Here is a 19,158-nt window from a genome sequence, read left to right as displayed (position 1 = left end):
CTCCTTGTCAGACTCCTCACACAGCACAAGAAGCTGCTTTTCTCCAATGCTGCTCTCCTGCCTCCCCCTCCTCACTCACTGTCAGACTCCTCACACAGAACAAGCAGCTGCTTTTCCCCAATGCTGCTCTCCTGCCTCTCCCTCCTCACTCACTGTCAGACTCCTCACACAGCACAACATGCTGCTTTTCCCCAATGATGCTCTCCTGCCTACTCCCTCACTGTCATCCTCATCCTCACACAGCACAACAAGCTGCTTTTCCCAAATGCTGCTCTCCTGCCTCTCCCGCCTCACTCACTGTCAGACTCCTCACACAGCACAACAAGCTGCTTTTCCCCAATGCTGCTCTACTGCCTCCCCCCTCCTCACTCACTGTCAGACTCCTCACACAGCACAACATGCTGCTTTTGCCCAATGATGCTCTCCTGCCTCCTCCCTCACTGTCATCCTCACACAGCACAACAAGCTGCTTTTCCCCAATGCTGCTCTCCTGCCTCTCCCTCCTCACTCACTGTCAGACTCCTCACACAGCACAACAAGCTGCTTTTCCCCAATGCTGCTCTACTGCCTCCCCCCTCCTCACTCACTGTCAGACTCCTCACACAGCACAACAAGCTGATTTTCCCCAATGCTGCTCTCCTGCCTCCCCCTCCTCACTCACTGTCAGACTCCTCACACAGCACAACATGCTGCTTTTCCCCAATGATGCTCTCCTGCCTACTCCCTCACTGTCATCCTCATCCTCACACAGCACAACAAGCTGCTTTTCCCAAATGCTGCTCTCCTGCCTCTCCCGCCTCACTCACTGTCAGACTCCTCACACAGCACAACAAGCTGCTTTTCCCCAATGCTGCTCTACTGCCTCCCCCCTCCTCACTCACTGTCAGACTCCTCACACAGCACAACATGCTGCTTTTCCCCAATGCTGCTCTCCTGCCTCCTCCCTCCTCACTCACTGTCATCCTCACACAGCACAACAAGCTGCTTTTCCCCAATGCTGCTCTCCTGCCTCTCCCTCCTCACTCACTGTCAGACTCCTCACACAGCACAACAAGCTGCTTTTCCCCAATGATGCTCTCCTGCCTCCCCCCTCCTCACTCACTGTCATCCTCACACAGCACAACAAGCTGCTTTTCCCCAATGCTGCTCTCCTGCCTCTCCCTCCTCACTCACTGTCAGACTCCTCACACAGCACAACAAGCTGCTTTTCCCCAATGATGCTCTCCTCCCTCCCCCCTCCTCACTTACTCTCAGACTCCTCACACAGCACAACAAGCAGCTTTTCCCCAGTGCTCACCTTTTTCACTTCGCTCTCCTCTCATTTCTCCTCCTACTTTGCCTGCATGCTGTGTGAGTGTAAACACAGTACCAACATGCTGCCCCTGTAATGCCTGCGCCTGATGCAAGTGTTTCACCTTGCTTCATGAGAGAACCGGCCCTGGTTTGATTAATATATTGTAATTGATTTGGCAGAACATTAAAGCTTCCCTATGTTATTGTGCAGGGATGACGGCTCTACCCAGGGAACACTTTCACCAGGCCAGGCAGAGGATTCGGACGCTAAGAGTCCCGGAAGACAGACAATACACGTAATATCCAGGTAAGACCTGTCACTACCTTCTCTGATACATCACAGTGTAACGCTGGTCACGGAATATGGGACAGTGCTGGGACCTTCTATTATATGGTCATGAGGGGGAAAAGTGCAATTCTAAGCTTTCCCATATCAGGGCATAATTAAAGAGGCCCTGTAGTGATGTATAGTACAAAGCACTAAATGATTTAGGATAGTCACTTTTATGGTAATTTTCTGGGTTTCAGCATCAGAAACGCTTCCTATATCTATATATTGGTATGTAGCCCCCCCCCCCCCCCCCCCCCCAGTGATGCTTAGCAGAGACTGATTGGCTATGTGGAATTCTCCTGCCAGAGCATTCTGGGAGACCACCTATAATTTGTACTGGCTTGGGAATTCTCAGTAAACAAACATTCTGCAGAGATCACCTGCCAGTACTGAAGATGTTGCCACGAGTGATGTATTTCAGAATGTAAATCAGGTAGCGGAAAGTTTTGACAATGGGCAAACACTGACTAAATAATCTATACATAAATAAACAATTTTAATTATTTCATTATTTTCACTACAGTTCCTGTTTAAAAAAAAAAAATCATCTGGTCTTTAGCAGGTGTAAAAATTAGATACGGTAACTACAACCTCAGATGATTGACACCTGACACATTCCACCATGTTGTTGTTTATTTAACAAGAAAAACATTTGTTTAACCACTTCGGGATCAGCACCCTCTGCCCCCTTAAAGAGAACCAGAGACGAAGCACCCTCTTGTATTTTACCTTATAAATCAGTGGGAACATGACAGCAAACACCTAATCTGCTCTTTGTTTCATTGTTCTCTGTGTAATCTGACTGTTATCACGTCTGATAAGATTCCTGACTGAGCAGTCAGTCTGGCTTTGCTACAGAATGATTATAGCTGAGACTGTGTTCTTTGGTGTCTTTTCAAGTCCAAGCCTGCCCCCTGCTGGCTCTGCTCAGGAATCATTATAGCTGAGTCATTATAGCAAAGCCAGACTCAATGCTCAGTCCGGGATTCTTATCTCAGCTAGATAACAGACACGTTTAGCAGTGAGGATGAAACAGAGAGCAGGGTAAATGTTTTCTCTAATGTTCCCACTGATTTCTATGGTAAAATACATGAGGGTGCTTCGTCTCTGGTTCACTTTAAGGACCACAGGGTGCTTGTACTGTAAACCGCCGCTTCCTGACGAATCGCTGCTAAGATCCGTCAGTCACGCCGCTCTGTCCCCGCCGCAGGCTGCTCTCCCTGCCGTCAGTATGACGGCAGAGCGCTGTGCGTCGGTCAGGAGCCGCTGTCATTGGTTCCTGACCCTGTCACTCCAGGTAAGCCAAAGAAAACGGCTCCTGCCCAGCTCACAGTGCTCTGCCGTCATAGAGGCGGCAGGGCAGCACATTGCAGCGGGGACAGAGCGGCGGGGACGGGCTGGGTCGCGCAGTGAATGGGACGTAGAGTTTACGTCCGGTCAGGACCGCAGCGCCCCCTGCCCGCCTTAGATTTATACTGCGGCGGTCCACAGGTAGTTAAATAGACCACATTGTGTCTGTTACCATACAGGCAGAACTGTCAGCTAATAACTTACAGCACATATGGTGCGTGCAGGGCCGGATTTACCATAAGGCACTTAAGGCACGTGCCTACCGGCTCCTGATGATGGAAAGGCAGCTTACACTCATCCCCTCACACCTCCCTCCTTCTCTAGGCAGAGTCCCGAGTAGAGTGTAAATGAGAGGTTACTCACCCAGCTCTCAGCATTCCACTGAGGAGATCTCCCTTCAGTCGGGGGAACCTTTAGCCACTTAATACTGAGGTTCCTCTAGCTACCTAATACTAAGGGGCACCTGTAGCTACCTATGACAGGCAAGGGAAGTAAGTGAGAAGTGACAGCTGGGCCAGCACACTTGCCATGAAGTTCGGAAGGGGTTTGTAGGTACATGGAGGGCGGAGTCTAGGGTGCCAGGAGATCTGTGCCTCTAGCAGTGTTGCCAACCGTCAGTAAATGTACTGACAGTTAGAAAAAAGTCAACAAATCTGGGCTGTCAGTAAAGTCCATGAAAAAATTTGTGGTGTCAGTAAAAAAAAACCCCTCTCTCCTTCCCAGAAGATCACAGCACTTACTGCTTATCAGTTCACCTATCACTCTGGAATGTACACTGCTCTAGCTAAAGGTGGCCATACATCTGTAGACTTGGTGGCCGATCGACCGTCAGATAAGACAATTATTATTGATATAACAAAAATCGGTGCCATCAACAGCATGCCTAGTTGACAATCAAACCAATTTTGGGCCGAAATTGGTTGCATGTATCGATCGCATGTAACAACTGGACAATCTGGAAAATCTCAGGTTGGCATGCTCGATAAGGCGTGCAGCGGTAAGGGCTGCGATAACCGAGAACAAACGTGACGGAAACTCTCCGGTCGCATCACCCAAATGTAAATGTATCAAAGTCCCCCCCCCCCCCCAGATACCGTGCATTAATACTTCACCTATCCGGTGTCCGCCACCGCACTCTTCTTCCTCATTCACGCCCCACGTGGTTGCCGGCGTATTGCACGTAAGGGCGCATGTGTGATATCTTACATTTAATTTCAGTAATATTAGATGTCAGTAAAAAAAAAAGTGCTCTGTCAGTAAATTTTTTGTGCTTTGTCAGTAAAAATGTATTTCCGAGGTTGGCAACACTTGCCTATAGGCTCCTGTGATGTAAATCCAGGCCTGGATGCGTGTATTGATAGATTGTTCACTTCTATTCCAGCACTGAGATTGACGGTTACCCCTCCAGCAAATCACCTGTGACTGACAAAAACAAGACCAGCAACAGAACCCCAACCGGACTGCCCGGGAATCAGAACAGGTAGAGTGCATATTCCATGCAGTGCAGTGTATAGAAAGCCTCACCCATCTGCAAGCTGTTATCAGCGGGGTAGGTTGGTAGGTTGGTGGTTTTGCAGCAATGGGGTCTTGTATTAGGCTGGCTTCACACCAGGACGTTGCGTTTTAGGGGACGTTCTGGTCGCATAACGTGCCCCTAATGCAACACCTGGTGCTCTCTGATGTGGACGTCAGAGTGAGCCGCGTTGTGCAGCTCACTCTGGCGTCCGTGATGCGCACTATTGGACGCATGCGGCATCACGTGGTCCCGCCCGGCCAATCGCCGCACAGAGCGGCCGCACCAGGAAGTAAACACTGCACGTCACTGAGTGCAGTGAATATTAATTAGGCATGTGCCTGGCCACTCTCCGCTCCTCCCCAACATTACTGAGCATGTGCGCACAGTCTAACGCGGCTCTGCTTATAAAGTACTGCATGCAGTACGTTGTCTTATGGCGCAGCGTTACTAAGTAACGCAACGTGGGCACTGTGAACAGCCCATTGATTTTTCATTGCTGTGCGTTGGGGGTGCGTTACAGGCTGCTCTAACGTGCGCCTGTAACCTCCCACTGTGAAACCAGCCTTAAAGTCAAGCAAACAAAGAAAAAATCTTTTAGCCAATCACATTGTTAGGGGGCGTGGTTATAGATAAGGGCAGTTGGTGCTGTCTAGTTTTTTTCATGCCTGCCAGTGGTAAAGATGGTGACTATTAGCAGGCTGATTGTAGATCAAACAACATGAATATATTACATGGCGAATATCAATCATTTATTGATCACTCTTCTATTTTTTAACTTCTCACTTTGCATTGTATTGATTTATTTATTTTCCCCTTTTCGCTAAAGTTCCTCTTTAACCACTTCAGCCTTCAGTTGTCTTCACTTTTTGCATCCGAGCAATTTTCACCTCCCATTCATTAGCCTATAACTTTATCACTACTTATCACAATGAACTGATCTATATCTTGTTTTTTCCGCCACCAATTAGGCTTTCTTTGGGGGGTACATTTTGCTACGAGGCACTTTACTGTAAATGCATTTTAACAGGAAGAATAAGAAAAAAACGGAAAAAAATCTTTATTTCTCAGTTTTCAGCCATTATAGTTTTAAAATAATACATGCCTCCATAATTAAAACTCACGTATTGTATTTGCCCATATGTCCTGGTTATTACAGCGTTAAAATTATGTCCCTATCACAATGTATGGCGACAATATTTTATTTGGAAATAAAGGTGCATTTTTTCTGTTTTGCATCTATCACTAATTACAAGTTTAAAATAAAAAAATATAGAAATATTTCATCTTTACATTGATATTTAAAAAGTTTATACCCTTAAGTAAATATTAAAAAAAAAAATTTTATTATTGTAATGTTTTTTGTTTTTTTTTGTTTTGTTTTTTTTTGTATTAAACATTTTATTTGGGTATTTTTGGGAGGGTGGGATGGAAACAGTAATTTTTATAATGTAAATGTGTGTTGAATTTTATTTTTTTTTTACTTTTAGTTGTAGTTATACTTTTTGGCCACAAGATGGCGGCCATGAGTTTGTTTACATGACGTCACTCTAAGCGTAACATACGCTTAGAGGGACGCAACAGCCAGAAAAAGCGAATCTTCTGAGAGAAGCTGTCGCTTTTTCTGCGGTGGAGAGGAATCAGTGACCGGGCACCATAGCCCGATTCACTGATTCCCAGGCTAACGATCTGCGTCCGTTAGCGCGCGTGCAATCGGCCGCGGGAGCGCGCGGACGCGCACATGGCCTCCTGGGCGTAGCTAGTACATTCAGGAGGCCAAAGTAGTTAAAGCGTCCTAAATCTGCGCCTTTTGTCCTGTCCTGCAGTTAGAAGATAATTCGGAAAGCCATAAAGAGAATTCATAGGAGTTTTCTTTTCTTTTTGCCGTTTTCATATTCATTATACAATGTACTTTTTCAGGTTTGGATTAAATCTTTCATATTTTCCATCACCAGCAGGTGGCGCTCTGCCTCTAAACTGAGGCTGGTAGACCGGTTAGTTGTGGTTTATAGCCAGATTTGAGATTACTTCAAACGGCCTTATTCACTAAGGCCCCATTCACACTTGCAAATCGCAAAACGCTAGCGCTTTTGCTAGCGTTTTGCTCTGGTGATTTTTGTCGATTAACGCGAAAAATCGCCATTCACACTTCGGGCGATTTTCCGCGATCCCGATTAGCGCTTCTATGGCACTAAGCGCAATCACCGGGAAATCGCCTGAAAATGGTGCAGGATACAAATTTGCGTTTGGCGATTTGCGTTAATCGCCGGCGATTGACGCAAATCGCCCAAGTGAGAACGGGCCCATAGGGTATTATGGCACTAGCGCTTTAAAAAGCACTAGCGGTTTGCCGAAATCGCTGGCAAAACGCTCAGATGTGAACGGGGCCTTAATGCGGCTGTATTATTGAATTGGATGAAAGTTGGTGCCACAACAAGCATTTAGAAAACGGTCAAATGTATCAATCGAGCAAGCTGGAAAATCTCAGGCCGCCGTGGTCAGTCGGGTGTGCGGCAGTAACAGCGCGGGATACCGCAACCGATGAGCGAGATGGAACCCCCGGCCGCTGTAAACCCCCCGCACACGCGCACTTGTTAATGTGCTGCCCATGCGTTAAAATATCTCAGCTGTCCGCTGCCGCTGAGTGTCGCGCTGTGCTTTCACATTCTTGTCCTGCACGATTCTCGCGTATAGAACGTGTGGCTTCACCTGCTATACGCGGAAGTCACATAGGACAAGAATGAGGCCAGTGGAACACTCAGCAGAAGCAGGCGGGTGAGATATTTTAACGTGCGGGGGCTTAAAATTTATGGGTACAGTGGCGTCACAAGGGAATCAGTCTGCTGGTGTATGGGCAGCCAACAGATCTCTCTTCGATCAGAGAAATCTGTCTCTTGGTCAATCTGCCCATCATCGTTAGATGTGACCATACACACATAGCCCTCTCCAGCGATCTGTAATGGCTTGTACACACCATGCAGTTTTCTAGGGAAAAAAATTCAGCCTACTGATTGACAGCGACCGATCCCAACTCAAAATCGATCTCTGTTTTGATGGGATGCAGATCAGACATGCTGAAAAATATTGATCGAAATTCAGGTCATTTCCCCATGTGTATGTTCTGATGTACGCTAGCTTTCTTCTATATCCGACTGATGTCAGATCTGAATATTGATCTGACTAATCGCTCAAAAATACGATCTAAAGTAAAATTGTAATTAGTAAAGATTTACAGCATAAAATCTACTACCACAACAAAAATAAAAATAAAATAAAAATTGTAGCAGAACAGCATTCAAACAGTTAAACACAGCACTTTGTTCTTCAGTGGAAAGCTTGCTTCAGTGGAAAGTTTCTGGCATCTGAAGAGGTGATAACATTATCTTTTGTTTACATTCCTTTGACAGATACATTTAGTAAGCATTCGCAAACTGCCGAAACTGAGCTGTACTGAGCTGAGGAGCAGAAAGAGCCGAGAAGTGACCACTAGATAGATTTTAATATATAAATACAGCAGCTATGCAATAAAATGCAATGGCAGCTTTCGGAGCAGATAAACTGTACTGTTTGTAAACAGACAATATTACTTGTGCACAAAAACAAATATGATTACTGTATGGGTAATACAAAATAGGAAAACACATTTTTATTGAATGTTTATCCCAGTTTAAGTCTAATCTCTGAAGTGATGATTACTTTATTTATATTTTACAGCAAAGTCAGTGAATCCTTCAGGCTGAACATTTCGGGTAAATCCGGCTTCAGCTTCGATAATACAGCGGTGGAATCGGCGCACAACGGCAGCTCAAGCCGGTAACTATCTCTCGGTATACCAGCCGCCATATTGTGATCTAAGTCAGTCTTCAAGGGACTTTATATGAAGCCTGGAATATCGTTCATGCAGCCATTTTTGTTGTTGTGTATTATTTCTAAATAACTTGTTATTTCTAAAGGTGGCCACACACGATACAATAAAATCATCCAATTTTACGTTCATTCGATAAAAACGATCGGATCTCCCGAAATAATTGAAAGCTTTTTTTTTTTTTTTTCATTCGACTGAAAAATCCGATCGGATTTCCCATTTTCTTCGATTTTATTTGATCCGGAATGCCAGATATTTTTCTTCAATCTTTCTAAAGATTGTATGGTGTGTGTTAGATTGTCAATTTATTAATATACACACCCAAGCAATTTTCTCAGAGTTTCCAATCATTTTTATCATAATTGGGGAAAAATTGAACATAGGTGTGTGGTACATTGGTCAGATTTTTGAAATGTTACAATCAGTCAGAAAAATTGATTGCAATTCTTAAATTGAACAGATATTTAAAAAATTGTATGGTGTGTGGCCACCTTAATACTCACTTTCCTGGAAAAAGAAAGTAACACGTTATTTATGGAAGGTAATAGCTTAGCTTGGCTTACTACAATTATATACTGATTACTGGTGTGCTGCAGTAAATGGCCCTAGATCTCTGTTCTAGAAGATGTATGTGTGAGGGAGCACATTTTTGCCCTGCTTCCCATATATTCCCTGTACTACAAGCTCAGTAGACACTAGGCCAGGCATGGGCAAACTTGGCCCTCCAGCTGTTCAGGAACTACAAATCCCACAATGCATTTGCCTTTATGAGTCATGACTGTGGCTGTCAGACTCCTGCAATGCATTGTGGGACTTGTAGTTCCTCAACAGCTGGAGGGCCAAGTTTGCCCAGGCCTGATCTAGACAATAAGTCCAGCTTCAGAAACAATTGCTACACTACAAATATCCTTTAAAGCACCACTATCGTGAAAAAAGTAGGCAGTTTAAACCTGAGGGAACCGACAGGTTGCGGGCCAGTTCATCTCCTCATGGAGGATTCTCAGGATTTTCTTTGTTTTCAAGAGCATTTCCTGAACAGCAGTTGCAAAGTCTAACTGACAAAATAGTGTGCAAGTGAGTAGGGAGGCTGGCTGGTGTCTTACTATTTTGGCAGTTAATCTACTATCCATGAAATGCTGTTGAAAACAAAACAAAAAACCCAGAGAATCCCCCACGAGGAGATGAACTGGCCCAAATCCTGTCGGTTCTGTCAGATTTTAACTGCCTACTTTTTTTTTTTTTTTGCGATAGTTGTCCTTGTGTTTTCATACTTTAAAGGGAATGTCCGCAGGTGTCATTTAGACATATTAAAGGGAAGCTGAGAAATATGGGAGCCTGCCGCCTTCAGTCCCTTTTTAAACAATGCCAGTTGCCTGACTTCTGTGCTGATGCCTGTTATACCATACTAGTAGGCCTAAGCCTGTTTAAAAACTGGCTGTAGGTCTCTGTCTCGCCGCATGTCAGTGCGCATGTACGCGCCGGGCTCCCTGGCCCCGTCCTCCTGTCCCAACGCTGTCCGTGGTGCACATGAGCAGTAACGCAAACACACAGACAGGATGACGCAGGGACACAAGAGTTGTACTACATAGAATGTCACTGGCTCAGAATGAGCATGCGGGTGTGACTGCTGGCTGTATGCTTGTTAAAGCCCGCTGGCACTGTTACTCCGGCCAGATTCCCCCCCTTGCAGAGTCGCGAGCGGGCAGAAGCTAAGGGAGACTTAAAACTCACCTGATCGCCGTCCAGCGTCGCGTCTCCATGCCAACAGGGCATCACTTGACATGACATCGGGTTGCCCCAGCTTATTACACGCTGACTGCCAGCTTGCAATACACTGGCACCTCCCAAGTCATGTCATGTGATGCTTTGTTGCCATGGAGACGCGACACTGGACGGCGATCAGGTAAGTTTTAAGTTTCCCCTAGCTACCGCCCGCTAGCGACTCTGCAGGGGGGGGGAGGAGGGGGGAATGCGTCCCGTGGTCCGCAGCATGCGGCTGGGGCCGCAAAAAGTTTTTCCAAGTATAGCCTGGATTTAGAATGTTCTGCCACAATGGTAGAGGTGTAATAAATAACACAAGATGATATTTCATGTCATTCTCTCCTCTTGTCTAGAATTATCAGCCCAGAACATGGAACTGGATCACCTGACAGGACAGCCCAATCAGATAGAAGCCCAGGTGGGAGGAGTACCACCCATAGCACCTCCAGGTGAGATACAAATACACTGATGGCCAGGGAGTCATCCCTCTCTTCACCTGTATATAAATACCCCAAAACTCTCAATTCTATTTAAAAGTTCCCTCCCAAAGTTCTACAGTTGTGATGTCACCCTGGAGGTTACCCCCACTGTTTTGGTGAAAAGGGCCACCATAGTGAAGCCTGACTTTCTATGGTGTTGTAACGATTGTGGAATTCTCTCCGTGATCAGCGCACAAGACGTGCGCTGACACTGCAGAAATCCTCCACAAGCGTATAATTTGAGGAAACCCAGCAAAAGGTGCAATGCACCTGTAGAGGGAAATTCCTGTCGGCAGGTGGAGCTGTGGAGTGCAGAGGAACAGCTCCTCTGCCCTGCCACAGACGCCAGACAGGAATTGTACGATGGGAAGAAACGCAATCGCAAGAGAGGCGATTGAAAATGAGCACAGAGACAGATTGTATGTGTGTGCACCAAACTAGTCGCCAACCCGCGACAGTGCACACACAACAGCAGATATGAAGTAGGAACGTGATCGCGAGAGGTGCGATCGCCAGACGTGACACAAGGTTACAGCAAGGCAGAGCACGAGAGTAGCAAAGGCACAGCAAATCATACAATGAGGAGATACGGAAAATAACAAACGCTAGCTAAACGTGAACACCGCACTCATTCGCAACAGTGCACGCGTTTATGCGCGGTCTCCACGTGATAAGCACAATAGAGACAAACACGCCTAACTAACCACCGACAGACAAACATGAAACAGAGGACGCGAGCGCTTGCTTAACGGTTACCTCACCGAGCCTCCAGCAAGCGTTCGTAGCAGACAAGACAGACACACAAAAACAGGAACAGGCGAGAGATAGGATCCACAGCACTAGCGAAAAGAGGCCAGTGCGATCCAGGGAGACAGAGAGATGGAGATCAGACGGATCCACAGCACTAGCGAAAAGAGGCCAGTGCGATCCAGGGAGACAGATAGAGGAGATAGCTGGTAGCAACTGCTGCTCCAGCTATACTCCAAGAACAAAAATCAGAACGACTTCCTGTCGACCACCGCTGGGACAGGACAATCACAACAGACAGACAAAACAGATATGCAATCCTAACTGCACTAGGGAAACCTGCCTAAGTGCAGTACCAGGAATTACTCTAAACTAATATTCAAACAATGAGCAAGGCTGACACTCTCCAGAGTGTTTCACAGGATGAATCCTTATGACCAGCGAAGGTCTGTGATATCACATGGTATATATAGAGCAGGCCTACAAGGGATGTGGCTAGGCAATTTGCATGACAAACGTATGCAAATTCCTCAGCAGCAGCAAGCTGAAAAACTGCCAAAAGGTCTCTCTTCCAGCGACCTGCTGAATGCAGACCTGAACAATGGTCAAAAAGCTGTCTGCCTGCACAGGCAGCTGAGCAGATCATTACAGATGTCTTCTGGGAATAATATATAATGACACAAGATGATATTTCATGTCATTCTCTCCTCTTGTCTAGAATTAGCAGCCCTGAACACGGAACCGGATCACCTGACAGGACAGCCCAATCAGATAGAAGTCCAGGAGGGAGGAGCACATCTCATAACACCTCCAGGTGAGATATAAATACCTTAACATTGATGGCCAGGAAGTCCTTCAGCAATATATAAATACCCCCCCCCCCCCACACACACACACACATACACACATGCCACCACCACCTCCAAAACTCACCCTAGCTGTAATCTCACCCTGGAGGTTACCCCAATGTTTTGGTTAAAATGGCCACCACAGTGGAGCCTGACCTCCTGTAGTGTCTTCTGGGAGGGGTGGAGCTTGATCTCCAGTGTCTTATGGGAGGGGTGGAGCCTGACCTGCAATGTCTTCTGGGAGGGGTGGGGCCTAACCTCCTGCAGTGTCTTCTGGGAGGGGTGGGGCCTAACCTCCTGCAGTGTCTTCTGGGAGGGGTGGGGCCTAACCTCATGCAGTGTCTTCTGGGAGGGGCCTGACCTGCAGTGTCTTCTGGAGGGGTGGAGCTTGACCTCCTGCAGTGACTTCTAGAGGGGTGGAGCCTGACCTGCAGTGTCTTCTGGGAGGGGTGAAGCCTGACCTCCTGCTGTGTCTTCTTGGAGGGGTGGGGTCTTGATCTATTGGAAGGAGGAGATGGCTGTTACAGCCACTGATCAGAGCTGTAATAAATGTCGCAGGAGGATATTTCATGTCATTCTCTCCTCTAGAATTAGCAGCCCTGAACATGGAACCGGATCACCTGACAGGACAGATAGAAGTCCAGGAGGGAGGAGCACATCTCATAACACCTCCAGGTGAGATATAAATACCTTAACATTGATGGCCAGGAAGTCCTTCAGCAATATATAAATACCCCCCCCCCCCCCCCCCACACACACACACACATTTATTATTATTATTTATTTATTTATTTATAAAGCGCCAACATATTCCGTGGCACTGTACAATGTAAGAAAACAAACAAGGGATACATAATGATACAGACAATGATATACATCAAATATGAACACTGATACAAGATACAGGACTGCTGATTACAACTTGATTTAACAGGATGACTAAAATGTATAAATTTCTAACAGTGTGCAAGCAATTAAATTAATAACATTCCATGACACAAAAGTGTGAGAGCCCTGCCCTTGCGAGCTTACAATCTAAAGGATTCCACCACCACTTCCAAAACTCTCCCTAGCTGTAATCTCACCCTGGAGGTTACCCCAATGTTTCGGTGAAAATGGCCACCACAGTGGAGCCTGACTGCCTGCAGTGTCTTCTGGGAGGGATGGGGCCTGAACTCCTCCTGCAGTGTCTTCTGGGAGGGGTGGGGCCTGACCTCCTCCTGCAGTGTCTTCGGGGAGTGGTGGGGCCTGACCTGCAGTGTCTTCTGGGAGGGGTGGGGCCTGACCTCCTGCAGTGTCTTTTGGGAAGGGTGGGGCTGACCTCCTGCAGTGTCTTCTGGGAGGGTTGGGGCCTGACCTCCTGCAGTGTCTTTTGGGAGGGGTGGAGCCTGACCTCCTCCAGTGTCTTCTTGGAGGGGTGGGGTCTTGATCTATTGGGGGGAAGATATGGCTGTTACAGCCACTGATCAGAGCTTTAATAAATGGCACAGGATGATATTTCATGCCATTCTCTCCTCTTGTCTAGAATTAGCAGCCCTGAACATGGAACCGGATCACCTGACAGGACAGCCCAATCAGATAGAAGTCCAGGAGGGAGGAGCACATCTCATAACACCTCCAGGTGAGATATAAATACCTTAACATTGATGGCCAAGAAGTCCTTCGGCTATATATAAATACCCCCACACACACACATACCACCACCACCTCCACAACTTTCCCTAGCTGATATCTCACTCTGGAGGTTACCCCAATGTTTCGGTGAAAATGGCCACCACAGTGGATCCTGACCTCCTGCAGTGTCTTCTGGGAGAGGCCTAACCTCCTGCAGTGTCTTCTGGGAGGGGTGGGGCCTGCCCTCCTGCAGTGTCTTCTGGGAGGGGTGGGGCCTGACCTCCTGCAGTGTCTTCTGGGAGGGGTGGGGCTGACCTGCAGTGTCTTCTGAGAGGGGTGGGGCCTGACCTCCTGCAGTGTCTTTTGGGAAGTGTGGGGCTGACCTCCTACAGTGTCTTCTGGGAGGGGTGGGGCCTGACCTCCTGCAGTGTCTTTTGGGAAGGGTGGCGCTGACCTCCTGCAGTGTCTTCTGGGAGGGGTGGGGCCTGACCTCCTGCAGTGTCTTTTGGGAAGGGTGGGGCTGACCTCCTGCAGTGTCTTCTGAGAGGGTTGGGGCCTGACCTCCTGCAGTGTCTTTTGGGAGGGGTGGAGCCTGACCTCCTCCAGTGTCTTCTTGGAGGGGTGGGGTCTTGATCTATTGGAAGGAGGAGATGGCTGTTACAGCCACTGATCAGAGCTGTAATAAATGGCACAGGATGATATTTCATGCCATTCTCTCCTCTTGTCTAGAATTAGCAGCCCTGAACATGGAACCGGATCACCTGACAGGACAGCCCAATCAGATAGAAGTCCAGGAGGGAGGAGCACATCTCATAACACCTCCAGGTGAGATATAAATACCTTAACATTGATGGCCAAGAAGTCCTTCGGCTATATATAAATACCCCCCCCCCCCCCCCCCCACACACACACACACACACACACACATACCACCACCACCTCCAAAACTTTCCCTAGCTGATATCTCACTCTGGAGGTTACCCCAATGTTTCGGTGAAAATGGCCACCACAGTGGATCCTGACCTCCTGCAGTGTCTTCTGGGAGAGGCCTAACCTCCTGCAGTGTCTTCTGGGAGGGGTGGGGCCTAACCTCCTGCAGTGTCTTCTGGGAGGGGTGGGGCCTAACCTCCTGCAGTGTCTTCTGGGAGGGGTGGGGCTGACCTGCAGTGTCTTCTGAGAGGGGTGGGGCCTGACCTCCTGCAGTGTCTTTTGGGAAGGGTGGGGCTGACCTCCTGCAGTGTCTTCTGGGAGGGGTGGGGCCTGACCTCCTGCAGTGTCTTTTGGGAAGGGTGGGGCTGACCTCCTGCAGTGTCTTCTGGGAGGGGTGGGGCCTGACCTCCTGCAGTGTCTTCTGGAGGGGTGGAGCCTGACCTGCAGTTTCTTCTGGGAGGGGTGGGGTCTTGACCTCCAGGTGAGACACTGATGGCCAGGGAGTCTGCCCTCTCTTCACCTATAAATACTCCACCTACACACACACACTTTTATAGGTGTGATGTCACCCTAGAGATGACACCACTGTTTTGGTGAAAAGGGACGCCATTTTGGAGCCTTATTTTCTGTGTTTTCTTCTGGGAATAATATATAATAAATCACACAGGAGGATATTTCATGTCATTCTCTCCTCTTATCTAGAATTAGCAGCCTGGAACATGGAACCGGATCACCTGACAGGACAGCCCAATCAGATAGAAGCCCAGGAGAGAGGAGTACCACCCATAGCACCTCCAAGTGAGATACAAATACACTGATGGCCAGGAAGTTCCCGCCTCCCTTCACCTATAAATACTCCACCCCCAAAACTATCCCTTCTCCACACAATCACACAAGATATTTCATGTATTCTCTCATCTTGTCTAGAATTAGCAGCCCTGGACAAGCAACTGGATCACCTGACAGGACAGCCCAATCAGATAGAAGTCCCGGAGAGAGGAGTACCACCCATAGCACCTCCAGGTGAGATACAAATACACTGATGGCCAGGAAGTCCCCTCTCCCTTCACTTATAAATAACCCCCACCCAAAACTCTCTTTTCTATTTAAAAGAACCCGCTTCATAAAAGTTCTACAGCTGATGTCACCCTGGAGGTTATCACACTGTTTTTGGTGAACAGGGCCACCATAGTGGAGCCTGACTTTCTCCAGTGTTTTCTGGGAATAATGTATGACACAAGATGATATTTCATGTCATTTTATCTGGTTGTCTAGAATTATCAGCCCTGAACATGGAAGTGGATCACCTGACAAGACAGCCTATTCTGCTAGAAGTCCAGGAGAGAGGAGTACCACCCATGGCACATCCAGGTGAGATATAAATACCTTAACATTCATTGCCAGGAAGTCTCCCCCACCCTTCACCTGTATATAAATATACAACACCCCCCAAATATTCCTTTTTGTTCAGGTCCCCTTCCCCCAAAGTACTAGCTGTGATCTCATCCTGGAGGACATTCCAATGTTTTCACCATAGTGGAGTCTGACCTCCTGCAGTGTCTTCTGGGAGGGGTGGAGCCTGACCTCCTGCAGTGTCTTCTGGGAGGGGTGGGGCCTGACGTCCTGCAGTGTCTTCTGGGAGCGGTGGGGCCTGACGTCCTGCAGTGTCTTCTGGGAGCGGTGGGGCCTGACGTCCTGCAGTATCTTCTGGGAAGGGTGGAGCCTGACCTCCTGCAGTGTCTTCTGGGAGGGGTGGGGCCTGACATCCTGCAGTTTCTTCTGGGAGGGGCGGAGCATCACCTCCTGCAGTGTCTTCTGGGAGGGGAGGAGCATCACCTCCTGCAGTGTCTTCTGGGAGGGGTGGAGCCTGACCTCCTGCAGTTTCTTCTGGGAGGGGTGGAGTATCACCTGCAGTGTCTTCTGGGAGGGGCAGGGCCTGACCTCCTGCAGTGTCTTCTGGGAGGGACGGGTTCTCGATCTATTGGAGGGAAGATATGGCTGTTACAGGCTTACAGCCCCTGGTTATAGCTGTAATAAATGGCACAGGGTGATATTTCAAGTAATTCTCTCCTCTTTTCCAGAATTAGCAGCCCTGAACACGGAAGCGGATCACCTGACAAGACAGCCCAATCAGATAGAAGTCCAGGAGAGAGGAGTACCACCCATAGCACCTCCAGGTGAGATACAAATACACTGATGGCCAGGGAGTCACCCCTCTCTTCACCTATAAACACCCCCCACCCCCAAAACTCTCCCTTCTATTTAAAAGTTCCCTCACAAAGTTCTACAGCTGGGATGTCACCCTGGAGGTTACCCCAGTTTTGATTAAAAGGGCCACCACTTTGGAGCCTGACTTTCTATGGGGTCTTCTGGGAATAAAATATGACACAAGATGATATTTCATGTCATTCTTTCCTCTTGTCTAGAATTAGCAACCCTGAACATGGAACCGGATCACCTGACAGGACAGCCCAATCAGATAGAAGTCCAGGAGAGAGGATTACGACCCATAACACATCCAGGTAAGATACAAATATCATATTAAGAAGTATCTCCCCTTCACCTATGAATACCCCCCAACCCACCTCCAAAACGTTCCCTTCTATTCAAAAGGTCTTACCCCACTCCCCCTCCCCCCCCCACCACACACACACACAGAGTTCTATAAGTGTGATGTCACCCTGGAGGATAGCCAACTGTTTTGTTGAAAAGGGCCACCATTTTGTAGCCTGACTTTTTGTGGTGTCTTCTGGGAAAGATATATAATAAATTACACAAGATAAAATATAATGGCACAAGATGATATTTCATGTCATTCTCTCCTCTTGTCTAAAATTAGCAGCCCAGAACATGGAACCGGATCACCTGACAGGACAACCCAATCAGATAGCAGTCCAGGAGAGAGGATTACGACCCATCACACATCCAGGTGAGATACAAATATCATATGAAGAAATATCTCTCCTTCACCTATGAATACCCCCCAACCCACCTCTAAAACGTTCCCTTCTATTCAAAAGGTCTCCTCCTCCCCCCCCCTGCCCCCCCCCCCCCCCCACACACACAGAGTTCTATAGGTGTGATGTCACCCTGGAGGATACCCAACTGTTTTGTTGAAAAGAGCCACCATTTTAGAGCCTGAGTTTTTGTGGTGTCCTCTGGTTATAATATATAATAAATTACACAAGATAATATCCCATGTCATTCTCTCCTCTTGTCTAGAATTAGCAGCCCAGAACATGGAACCGGATCACCTGACAGGACAGCCCAATCAGATAGAAGTCCAGGAGAGAGGAGTACGACCCATACCACCTCCAGGTGAGATAAACAATATACAAATATCGTAATAGCAAGTCTCCCCGCCCATCACAAATATAAACCCCTCCCCCTCAAATCTAACTTCTATTCTGAACGTCCCCCTCAAAGTCTTGCTGTGATGTTTGCCCAGGGCTTTTGGAGGACCTCCCAATTTGAAAAAGGCCACCACAGTGAAGCCTGACTTCCAGCAGTGTCATCTGGGAGGGGTGAGGTGTCCTTGCCACTCACCCCGTCATTGTTTGCTATTGGAGGGAAAAAATGTCAGTTACAGCCACTAGCCATTCCCTCCCCTTCAAGTGGTGACTGTTAAAACTTGATTTATGGTCGCTAGGGGTTACCATCTTTTGATGCAGCTTGAAAATAGAACAATTGCATTCCACCTTGGTGAGATTTGATTGGTCCATTTTCAAAGTTGCATACATTTGCATACAGAATTTCAGAATTATTTCTATCTCACTGACCATCCCTATTAGTAAATAATCAGTCCTTTAACCGACCCTTTTCCCTTCAAAAACAAGATGTTAGGAGTTGGCATGGTTGAGGTGAGCCAGCGAGAAAGTCCACAGGGAACAGTTGTCCAATCACAGCAATTTGTCTACAACAATAGTGTGGGCGTATTATTACTACAACCGATCTGAAACCTAGATGTTCGAGAGGGTGTCACCCACCCAATCACGTAAGCGGAATTTCCTTATGGACTTTATTATTATTATTTATTAGATTTATGTAGCGCCAACATATTACGCAGCTCTGTACAATAAATAGGATTACAGACAATGGTAACTGGGGTGACAGAACAATACAGGTAATAGACAATAGATACAACAATACAGGTAATAGCAATAAGATACACAACACAGTGCAGATAATAGTACAATGCCAGATCATAAACTGGAGTGGTAGTGGTAAAAATTACCATTTCCAAATTCTGGGTATAGTGCACACAGTCAAGTATGATGCACAAGGGGAGAGGGCCCTGCCACAGGATTACAATCTAGAGGGAGGGGTTGGTGACACAAAAGGATGGGGTGCAGCAAGAAGTTATTGGCAGAAAGGATTAGGGTAGTGTTGAGTTGATGTAGGCCTCCTTGAAGAAGTGAGTTTTGAGT

The 19,158-nt window shown here is 47.4% G+C and overlaps 1 protein-coding gene across 13 annotated transcripts in view; it reads left to right on the top strand.

The window, feature by feature from the left end:
- SYNE3 (spectrin repeat containing nuclear envelope family member 3) overlaps nt 1–19,158 on the top strand; it is a 166,204-nt gene that overhangs the window by 131,725 nt on the left and 15,321 nt on the right. For 4 of the 13 annotated variants that reach the window (XM_068254741.1, XM_068254737.1, XM_068254738.1 and 1 more), the window contains exons 20-34: nt 1,505–1,600; nt 4,356–4,454; nt 8,202–8,300; nt 10,467–10,562; nt 12,058–12,153; nt 12,776–12,862; nt 13,713–13,808; nt 14,531–14,626; nt 15,434–15,529; nt 15,659–15,754; nt 16,007–16,102; nt 16,813–16,908; nt 17,158–17,253; nt 17,571–17,660; nt 17,954–18,049. In XM_068254741.1, the coding sequence (XP_068110842.1) occupies nt 1,505–1,600; nt 4,356–4,454; nt 8,202–8,300; nt 10,467–10,562; nt 12,058–12,153; nt 12,776–12,862; nt 13,713–13,808; nt 14,531–14,626; nt 15,434–15,529; nt 15,659–15,754; nt 16,007–16,102; nt 16,813–16,908; nt 17,158–17,253; nt 17,571–17,660; nt 17,954–18,049 (1,431 nt within the window). The remainder of the gene's footprint in view (nt 1–1,504; nt 1,601–4,355; nt 4,455–8,201; nt 8,301–10,466; nt 10,563–12,057; nt 12,154–12,775; nt 12,863–13,712; nt 13,809–14,530; nt 14,627–15,433; nt 15,530–15,658; nt 15,755–16,006; nt 16,103–16,812; nt 16,909–17,157; nt 17,254–17,570; nt 17,661–17,953; nt 18,050–19,158) is intronic. The other 9 variants (XM_068254740.1, XM_068254742.1, XM_068254743.1 and 6 more) reach the window with 9 other exon arrangements.

Source organism: Hyperolius riggenbachi, chromosome 9 (genome assembly GCF_040937935.1).
Source record: "Hyperolius riggenbachi isolate aHypRig1 chromosome 9, aHypRig1.pri, whole genome shotgun sequence".
In the NCBI taxonomy this organism is placed as follows: Eukaryota; Metazoa; Chordata; class Amphibia; order Anura; family Hyperoliidae; genus Hyperolius; species Hyperolius riggenbachi.
The sequence above is the reverse complement of the archived record's forward strand: the minus strand, read 5'-3'. Positions and strand labels throughout refer to the sequence as shown.